This window comes from Pseudomassariella vexata, assembly GCF_002105095.1.
Source record: "Pseudomassariella vexata strain CBS 129021 chromosome Unknown BCR38scaffold_8, whole genome shotgun sequence".
NCBI lineage: Eukaryota > Fungi > Ascomycota > Sordariomycetes > Amphisphaeriales > Pseudomassariaceae > Pseudomassariella > Pseudomassariella vexata.
In genome coordinates, this window is record NW_024467963.1 from 2,077,755 (window position 1) to 2,088,268 (window position 10,514).

At 49.0% G+C, this 10,514-nt stretch overlaps 1 protein-coding gene across 1 annotated transcript; it reads right to left on the minus strand.

Annotated features, from left to right (window-relative positions):
* Positions 1-1,856: 1,856 nt before the first annotated feature.
* Positions 1,857-4,882, minus strand: BCR38DRAFT_437029 (transmembrane amino acid transporter protein-domain-containing protein). Its single transcript, XM_040860501.1, has 7 exons — positions 4,296-4,882; positions 3,586-4,239; positions 3,117-3,529; positions 2,897-3,057; positions 2,778-2,843; positions 2,330-2,724; positions 1,857-2,263 (listed from the first exon to the last, which is right to left on the minus strand). Exons 1-7 carry the CDS (start codon positions 4,478-4,480, stop codon positions 2,107-2,109), a joined length of 2,031 nt encoding a protein of 676 aa, XP_040715170.1. The 5' UTR covers positions 4,481-4,882; the 3' UTR covers positions 1,857-2,106.
* Positions 4,883-10,514: the final 5,632 nt, after the last annotated feature.

Below are 10,514 nucleotides of genomic sequence, written 5' to 3' on the forward strand. Positions count from 1 at the left end.
ATTTGGGAGGGGAGAGGGTTTCATAAACCTTCGGAATTCAAACATGTAAACAGGCATTATCCATGTGTTGCTTGCTGTCCTTTTAGTTTGTCGATCACGATGTTGAATCCATATTAGTAGTGCTAGTCCGCGTTTGTGCAGTCAGAGGCATGCACGTGCCACAGTGACAGGTATGTATTTGGTGGGAAGCGACTTCAAGCGTTCTTCCCCACGGGTTCGAGTCATGGAACTGTAGATGTGGGAACTACCCAACATTCTCTCCCGCCGCGATTCGCGACGTATTGCGTCGGAATGGCGAGAATGGAGTAGACAATTATGGAGGTGTATGTACTTTGCGCGACGCTCCCGGTAGACTGTCTGTCTCGGAACACCCCGACGGCTATACACAGTATACAGCTTTGGTGTATCAAGTGTGTGAGTTGCGCATCATACGACGTGGGGCGATGTTGTACTTGCATGTACGAGTATCCATTTTCCGCAGGCTGCAACGGACGGAGTAAGAGCTGGGCAACGGTTAATTGTCTCATTGGTCTGGGATGGTGTGACCTGATTTAGCCTTGGTTTAATTCGCCAAGGTTGTCATAATGGCTAGCTCTATTTCACTTGGTCACATCGACGTTTACGAATATACATATCCACATACATGCTCCATGAGGAAAGCCTGGCTTTAACTGGGTGTATGATCCCCGAGGTCGCAGGTTCCTGCTCGCAAGACGTGCTGGATCCATTTTTGAGCCTCGAGGCCATAACTCGCGGATAGGATGAGTCGCTGATAGGACGTGTGATGTAGCTGTGGGTTATGTAACTGATACTTCATACTGTGAAGTATTCCCTTCGCACCCACGGCATTACAGCTCTTAGCCCGGACTTCCAACGGCTTCTGCCAACTCCGTGAAGTGGCACCTCGGTGCTCGCAATAGTCGTGTTCCGTCGAACTCGACTGGGAGCCGGCTGGCTATCTCGCTGTCTCCAATACCACGAAGTTGGTTATCCGGTACTTGAGCCGCCTAAGGGGAGAAACGGTCAGGCTCTCTTGATAATGTTCGCGTACATAGCATTAATAGCGTAGCAGGCAGTCTCCTCTAGTTTAACACCATATCATTCGAAAATGCCCTCGTCGTCAATTCGACCTACTTTATTCGGTTCTAATCAAGCCGAGTCCAGAGCGGTAAGCTCCAATATGCTGGAGGTAGGTCAGTCGACTTCTTTGAATGGCAACCCCTGACTGTTTTCGAGAGTTATGTCAGCAATCCGTAGCCAGTGAAGCCAGAATAGCGCATCAGTACTGGGTAACTATAGTCTTCCCTATTGTGACATCAGAATGGACCTATTCTACTCTTCTATTTCCCTGGAGGTCTGGTGGAAAAGCCTAAGACAAGCCTGCAACCCGCTTGCATGTTCTGTCTTGTCACCCCCACCATTTGCCATTCATTCTGACTGCACCTTCGCAGTTTACCAATGTCGAAACGTGCTTTCTGGGAACATACCCCGCGTACTGTTTGCAGTGCATAGCGGTGAGTTGTCTCCTTTCGAATTTGTCTCTACAACAGCGGTGTTCCAGTTCGCTTCTATCCTCATCCTACTCTATACTATAATTTCTTGATCCTCGGTAAGTCGACGAGGATGTAGGTAGAAAGTCAACATGAATTATTCATGAATAGGGATACTTCAATCAACAGATGTGGAATCTGGGGATTCCATAGAGTGGCGCACAATTTCGGCCCAAACGTCCACTCTTCCTAACACAAGGCGAACTGTTTCCCGCCGGTACTCCTGTGCAGATCGAGGGTCGTATACCTCTCATGGAATCACATAATCACAGAACAAGCTACACACGAACAGAGGATAGAAAGCAAAGCAGGTGAACTGGTCACGTTTTCCATATTCGTCAACTCCATCAAACTTGACCAATGTGCAGAATCCCGCGAGTGATATGCTATGAATGATGCAATAGAAGATGTCTCGCCTCATATCATCATAGTTTAGGAACGATTCCGTGTATGCATGGATCATTATTCAGAAAATTCGCCTCCCTCCCTCGCTTCCCAGACCGGGTGCGCCATCAGATCGATATCACCATGAACCTAGCAGCTCCTGGCACACGTCCTATGTGGTGATGCCGATGAGGCTCTTGGGGAGGAATGCCCAGACCGTACCGATGACCGAGAGCACGAACGACGTAGTCATCACGAACCATGCTAATATACGTTCCTTGGCCATGATCTCGTGCCCGAAAAGCTTCAGGTAGAACGCCAATGGTAATCTGTAAACCGAAGTCAACCACTGATTCCTCGAAGACTGGTAAGATAGTTGCATGGGGAAACCTTACGTCACGCAAATAGTAAAGCACAGAGCGCTCCCCATGAAAGCCATGATGCTGTCGAAATCCGGGAACAGAATGGCAATGATCAAAAGTATGAGCAAGGTCATGATACGGATGACGATCTTCATAACGCCCCTGAATGCGCTGGATCGACCAAGCAAGGCAGAATTGTCCGCCATAACATGCTGACGCAGGCCGGCCAACACCTCCATGGTGGTCACGATAGGCTGGGCATTCAAGGGGATCTTAGTTAAGGGGATGATGGCGATAAAGATGACCAGGGACACATTCAGAACTTCGGGGTAGCCCGTTGTCCGAAGGATGTTGGAAGTGATCTCATCCCGCACGCCGTCTCCGAACATGATGAGGCCGACGACGGCCATGGTAACGTCTAGCAGGTACTATTTAAGGGTCAGTCTACACAGCTCCAAGATAATCCAGCGAGGAAACCAACGGTGAAGCTAAAAGTAATGGTTACAGCCTCCTTGTATCGGTGAGGGTGTCGCATATCACGGTAGATCTAGCTACAGTCAGTATATTACGTTTGCTTGTCAGGACGGAGCGACCACTCACGTTTGGGAAAACACCGTGCCCACCCCAAGGAGACATAAGTAGGCCAAACGATAGTGGCAACGTTAGCCAGTTTTCTGGGAATAGATATGTAGCTGCCGGCTCGATGAGCGAGCCAGGCCCATGCGGCTTGATCAACCCATCCAATATGACAATAATGGCAACTGTTATCACGGTTAGTGATCTCCCATGATGTAGCCAAGAACCATTCCAAGTGACTGACTGCTAAGGACGCTAAGGATGCCAAGAAAGCTGGTGTAACTCAAGATCCGGAGAGGAGCAAATTGAAAGGGTATTAACACTACGGCGCAGATGACTTTCCATCCGTTAACGGAGAGCATACCCGGGAACAAAAGCGACAGGGAGTCGGCAAACAATACTATGAGAGCGACGCAGGCCGCAATAAGTTCGAGCGTAAAGACGATACTTGTGATTACTCGAGCATTTTTCCCAAACGAGATATACGCAACGTCGGAGAAAGTGATGAGGGTAGGGTCCAGATCCATGCACTTGCTGAGCAGTCGCGCCGTCCAACTTGTCACAGCGGCGCAACAGAAAAGCGCGACCATGCCGACAAGCCAACCAGCATATCTCATGCCAATGGGCAGACTGAGTAGGCCGACACCAATCAAAACACTGATAGTGTTATTAGTCAGCATGTTTTTGAGAATAACCACTTCGGAGTAACTCACTTGGTAGAGTTAACGACTGTCTGCGGCAGTGTAGACTGGCCAGCAACTGCGAGAACAAACTTGCCGTCCTGTTCCACCTCCTTGACCATAATGCGCGGGTGTTCGCCATTCGGCACTTCAACACCTGCTTCTTGTTGTTGCCGCCAAAGCTCTCCAGCTTCGGCCATGGACGGCCGACTTATCTCGGAGTCAACGGTGCCATACGTCACATACGACGAGTAACTGCCCACGAATGGCACCTGCCCCGAGAGATGAGGCGGCACCTCAAATACAGAGTTGGTCCTTGCCGACCCAGACGGCGATGTTACCCCAGGAAGGTCATTGTCGAACAGCTTTCCCTCGGCACCCCCCGATCGATGGGGCAGCGTGCCCGCGGGCCCTGCGTCGTCCTCTGTGTCAAGAATGGCATTTTCAGGAGCAGTGTTTGCCTCGAGGTGGCTCCGTAGGAGCGACGTCCGAGGACCAGTCTCAACATCAGTCCTGCCATAATGAATGGGGTCGGCCGGCTCCTGGTCTGGGGCGAATACGAAGGACGGTCGTTGAGGAATGACCTCAGGAAACACAGCGGCGCGTTGCCAGCTTCGAGTGAAGGATCGAATGCTATTGACGCCACCGATTTCGGTGATAGCAGCGAGCCTGTTAGTTACGGAGGATCTGAAACAACAGTAAGTTTTTTAAACTACGAATGAGGCGCAGAGATTTCAGCCAACCTCCGGCGAAGGCGCCCCATCCACTCTGTAGAGTTATCGTGGTCTTCGTGGCCTTCGTGATCGCCCAGGAGACTCTGCCCCTCGGCGAAACTGACGCTGTGTTGTCCAGTGGAGGACACGCTGCCCCTCCCAGGAGAGTTCCCACGTTCATACTGGTCCCACGATGTGGGATGTCTCGAAGACATGATGAGCTCTCGATTTGGTCAACCCTTCTTCCTTTTTAGAGATTGCGCGACTCGCGATTGAATATGTAGGGTCCACAAGCTTTCGTCCTTGGCAAAACAAGCAAGACGAAAACTCGAGGGCGGCACTGGCGGTGGAGGGGTGGGATGAAGATCAATGCGACGCCGTGGATGTCGTGGATGTCTACGAGGAAACTGGTTGGGTGGTAGATTGGTACTCTCTACTTTTACAACATGAGAACAGACGAACAAGAGTTTGAGCAGAGGCTCAAGTGTGGGAAGTTGAAGAAAGAGTCAAAGAGATATTTCTATAGAAATCAGAAACTGCATTTACTAATTGCCATGACCACTTGACCAGGTTACATCATTTCGGCCGCTTCGAAAGCGCCGGATAGAAAAATGTAGTTTAGTAGCATGGTTGATAGTGATGGAGAAGTGGCAGGGTAACAGGGTTATGGGAAGGTTTGACCGACTGCGGATTATGTTAGCAGATACCTTTGCCCAGCTCATGTTCTGATGGAGAAACACGCCAATCAAGCCATAAGCGACTCGTACCATCGCATCTGGCACTACAGAGCCCTTCCTGACGGCTTATCATCAGCCCCACCATTGAGTTCGGCTCTCGTTAATTGGGCAATGGGTCGTCGGTGCAATGCGTCTTCGGTGGGGTCGTCATGCAACTCTATAAACGCGTGAGCAAGGCTAAGAGATGTATTATCGTGAGATCTCAACTAGTCAAGATGGCAGCTTTGATCTCCATCTGACGCAGCTACCGCAGCTACCGTGGCTCTTGGGCCCTCGAGGGGGTGAAGGCCATCTCAACGATCTGGACCAGTGTGGTCAAGGTGGCTTACATCCCAACTGAAGGTCATCTTCACTACCTCTTTGCAGCCAGTTGACATATCGAGTAAAGCTGAGATACCCTTGCTATGTTTCGGTGCGCCAAGGTGAGCGACATGTGCTTCGCGGCAACTTGATAAAAACGGTTTTTGTGTGTCCATCATAGCTTTTTTTCAGCCAAGTTGGGCCTAGCGCCAATGCCGCTTTTACTCAGACTCGGCTCAGTCAATTATCAGTCTGAGCTGCCCAGAGCAATTCCCAGAGCAATTCCCAGAGCAGTTGAAGCCATGACAAATTATGCACAATTATGCAAAGAAAACGGTTTCCAGCCGTCGGCGACGCCTTGAGAACAGCCATGCCTGTCTTTCAGTCTTTCAGGCAACCCAATAATTCTGGCATCCATACTATGGTAGCCGAATTCCGACGAGGCTGCGTCAGGCAAAGCGCCACGTTCAGTACATCTGCTTTGCAGAGCGTCCACTGCCACAATTATCTCTTGATATTTTTCTGGACGCCAGACGTGGGCTCTTCCCAGAACAGCTGCCAGCATATTTCTCGCCCCTTGCCCAGGTATATGAAAGGATAGCACATGCGAGGATTTCTGAGTCGGCAAGGCGCCCAAACCACATCGTCTGCAAGTCACAGCTTGATCCATATGTTCGATATAAAAGGTTAGCATCGAGTTCGCATCTATTTCTGATGATCCGTCCGTATTGGCCCGGAAAAGCTCGACCGACAGCTACTGCTTAATTGAATAACACGTTCTACGCCCACAAGGTGCCTCGCGTATCAGAACCAAGCTCTTGGAGACTCTGGTTACTAGCACGTACGGGATGTCCTCTCATGCAACAGGGCATAGATCAACGCCAGCGTCGTCGTCGGCAAGCAGAAAATCTGGTCGTAGTCTCTCAGCATATGTTCTCGTCCTGAAAACCATTACATCCAAGTGGCCTCCTGGGTCCGTTACTACTAGTTCTTCGACGCCCCGCTATCCATCTGGCACTTGCCAACGCCAGTGTAGCTTGCAGGAGTGTCCTATCAACAGCAGTATAAAACTTACGGCAGATAACACAGATGCTCGAGCGACCGTGGCTCCATTCGGTCACATAAAGTGAGTTTCGATGCCACTAGTCAAGCTACTCAGGTTTTGTCTATCGGTACATCAAATCTATCAACGGTGCCACGACACAGGTTCAGCATGCGAAATCTTAAGCTCGTCTACACCATAACGGCTCTCTGCCCCACTACCAGATCGCTACCCCGCCGTTGTTGCGGCCCCACCTGGCTCCAAAGTAATGCCCCGCAGCAAGCCAGCAAGGTTGGTTAATCTACTGCATACTGCAGTAGATTCTTTTGCTTGCTACGTCATTAATAAATACACACCCACGTAAAGGACTCCCATCAAATATGTTAACTTCTACTAGCATCACGGCACTAGCCCTGCCGGGCATCCACTATGCTGCATTTGACTGTGGTAGGCACGCCCCACGTATGATGTAGCTAATCGCCCCCCCGCGCATACATGCCTTTTTATATCGAGCCACTGCTTTGAGAAGCTGTGATATTAACGAGCATTGGATTAAATATTATGTGTCAGAGCGCTAGATGCATAGCACCAATGGGGAGCCGGTGGAGGTTTGGCCCGTGAGTTTATGGGTCATAGAATATTATGGAATTATTAGAATGCCGCTGAACCCGAGAGATCTGGGCGTTGTAATTCGGAATAGAGGCTTCAGCTGTCTGTATAAGGAAGGTGTCTTAGAGGATGAGCTATTATGGGCATAACTCCCTGTGACCACCCGGTGGTCAATAGTGGCACGCCTATTTCTCCTCTTCACTCTGTACTTTTGCCTTGCGGCCTAGACGTCCCTGACACTATGTCAAGCCGGATCTTCAGCAGCTGAGCTTGCTGCTCCGCGTCGAAATTCAACCGTTTTATACTTCTGTAGCCTTCAGTTGAAACTGGTCGCGGCCTTATCAACCTATAGCCACGCAATTGTAGAACACAGGGGCGCCTGTTTGCCGTGAATGATTGACCCTACAAATTAGTTCAAGCATGGTTTTGACAAAACTAAAGGTCAATCGCGAGTAGGGTCTATTGGAGGTAATATTTGAAGGACGCTTGGAATAGCATGACCGGGCCGAGTGCTATACCAAATCCAAAATTGGTCTGTTCAAGCGAGCGGCTACATTGACCAACTGTGGATTACCTAGGCTGCCCATCTAGAGGATGGCTTAAGCGCCCTTACTATAGTAGACAACTTAGGTAGTCAAGTAGTGCTTTTCGGGAACGTGTCCCATCCGGACATCAATTATCAACCACATTCCCCAGATTTTCGCTTTTCGGAAAGCCGTCATGGTACAGCGATTTCCAACTTTCAATAATCACCCAACGCTCTTCTGCCTATCTCGCATCATTCGAGGCCGCAGGTCCGGATTTCACGGAGACTTCGGTGTACATTCCCATGTTTGATGACCGGGTCGCTCCTATGTGGTATTTCTTCTACGGGACTCTCACCAAGCCGGAAATATTGCGGCATGTCCTCGACATCGAGGAAGAGCGCCATAACCGGAGCGGAAGTGACTGGCTATGCTTATCAAGTCCAAAATCGCGAACAGGAGGAGAAGCTGGCGCGTTACGAGACTGAGATGCATACATGGTGTGTTGCTGCAAGATACAATTTAGCGATGGGAAGGATCCGGCTGAGGTGTATGGTAATGCCTTCATGTACGCTGGAGATGCCGAGGCCCTGAAGGAGGGTCGATGGGATCGCCGGTTGTGGCTGATTCGCATGGAGTGTGCATTACCGGAGACCTGGGAAGAGACCAGGGAAGTTCCTTCGGTTAACAACGAGAAGAAATAGGATCGTAATTACTTTCATGCTCTTTTCAGAGATTAAGAACACACTGATAACAAGTAATAGAAAAAAAATCGGGGAAGCGACGCAAAGCGGGCAAAACACCGGAGTGTTACCAGGACGCATATGGGTGAAGCTGTGGGCTGGTCCAGGCCAGGGTTTGCTACCAGCGCCAATTCCGTTCTGGCACAACTTGATCATGTTACCAGTCCACATGTGTCATACTGAGCTAGTGAAATTATGAGGTCGCTATCACATGAGTGTGTTGTCAGTATACATCGGGGGCTAGTGAAGTTATGAGCTGGTAAAAGGGGGGTATCGCTACCAGCGTTAGTATGAGCTACGCTTGGTACTTTCGCTCAAAGTATGACGATGCCGAAAAAGGCATATTGACATGTGTGACAGTACGCGAGGGTCTATAAATAGAAAGGGTGAATATACATATTTACCACATTCGACAGAATTATATTTTGTCCTTGCTCTGACAATGCAATAACGGTGTGCTAGCCAATTCTGGCGATACATAACCCCCCAATACGCGTCAATGCTCCTGCGCAGGAGGGACCTGCAGAGCTGGAACTGGGACTTACTAGCTCTCGCCAAGGAGTCAGAGAGCATAGTGCAAACTGGGGATATACACGTTGAGTGTTCATTTGTTACGCCGTCTCCAGTCGCAAGTGTGTACAGCGAGGGACAGTTGCGGCACGATGAGCAAAGGAATATTCAGATCTCCAAAAGGCCAGCTTGTGAAGGCTATAACGAGCTGCTGGCCATATTTGACAAACACGTACAAATGTCTTCAATCCTCATCGTTTGGTGTACATAATCAACATAGTAGGAATGGATGTGAATCCACCCCTCAATTGACTGCGTCTTCAGCATGCGGTAACAAAATGTATAACGGTGGTTTTGGCCCAACAGGCGCAAGAGGGAGACTTCTCACTGTAATATCTACCTCCTGAGATTCAGTTTAGTTTCTGGCAACTCACTTTACCTGGCACGTGAAAACCCTCTTATTGCTATTCAGATGAAGAGCTGTGGACATGGTGATAATTATGTCACACGTATTGTTTCTCCTCCCCTTCTAACCGACTTAGACGTTAACAAGTCATCTCGCTAAGAAGCACTTCGAACTCACCAACCATTTCCGCGGTATATTCATACGTCGGAATCGAAGAACGACACTGAATTTAGAACCCCGAAAGAGGACATCCTTTCCCTCGACAACGGTGAACGTTATATGAACCAAGGGTAACTGGGACGAAGAGCTACTGTAGTAGAATGCGACGTTGGCAAGTTTACATGGATATTCGGAAGTCACGAACAGAAACACTCCGTTAAAGACTTTCGTCGTAAAGCCGGTTTATTACGTCAAAGTTATTTATGCATATTTTCTATATGCACATTCCATTTCTAATTTACTTTTCGTTATATATTATAAAACTTTTATGAGGGACAGGAGGTTTAGTAGTCGTTTGGCTACAAGTTTACCTGTATAACCGCCCGACGCGGCTTAAGGGCCCGCTATATCATCTATAGCCCCTTAAGGGAGTACTTGTAGAGGTACCGAGGGTTAACACCTACGGCGTATTTAATATTATTTAAAACTTTTACTATGGGGCAACTCAGGCCAAGCTCAGGCAAAGCTTAGGCTAGACCCAGGTCAGGCTCAGGCTTAAAGCAGCGTGGCCCGGGGCCAGATGCGGCACCTAGTTATCGGGTTCCAACGTACACGACTCGCGATTTATCATTGGTTATGACTTCGCAGTATTAATCACTTCAAGACATCTTCTGATAGGAAGGTCATTTACAGGCTTGCTACTGTCATGATACCGAGGTTGTTGTTAAGTAGAGAGCAGAATAAACGGTGACCGAAAGATAGAATAAGATGGAACAGGTCGCCAATCCAGTATCGTAGAAAGACGTGGGGCGTTTATTCCACCGGGGTACACCGTTTATTCTGTGTTCTACTTGCTGATGCTATTGGCTTGGGGATAGTTAGGGCAAATTCTCAACAGTCCGAAATGATAGCATACTACATCTGCATACTGGAGAAAATACATTAGATTTCGGCAAACTGGCATCTTATCATCTTGAAAATTATGGCTAAAACCCTGAGGACGAGGAGAAGCATGCCATAATTTCAACGTTGGGGGGACCTCTTGGGCTGGCGATAAAAGACGACAGGCAGAGAGGTCTAGTAGTCAACTACTTCACCGAGTGGAATAGAATGGGATGGACCCAGACTCCTTTGTCATGAATATGCATAAAAGCAGATATGGTCAGGTCATTCTGCCCGCGCGCATCATTTGTTCCGTCTCCTTCTTTCAACCTTCTAG

Excerpts from the sequence above, each read along its gene's own strand:
- BCR38DRAFT_437029 (XM_040860501.1), bottom strand. The coding sequence starts at position 4,480 with ATGTCTTCGAGACATCCCACATCGTGGGACCAGTATGAACGTGGGAAC. Across the intron at positions 4,240-4,295 it reads ATGGGGCGCCTTCGCCGGAG|ATCCTCCGTAACTAACAGGC; the intron begins GTTGGCTGAAAT and ends CTGTTGTTTCAG. Across the intron at positions 2,725-2,777 it reads CCATTACTTTTAGCTTCACC|TACCTGCTAGACGTTACCAT; the intron begins GTTGGTTTCCTC and ends ACCCTTAAATAG.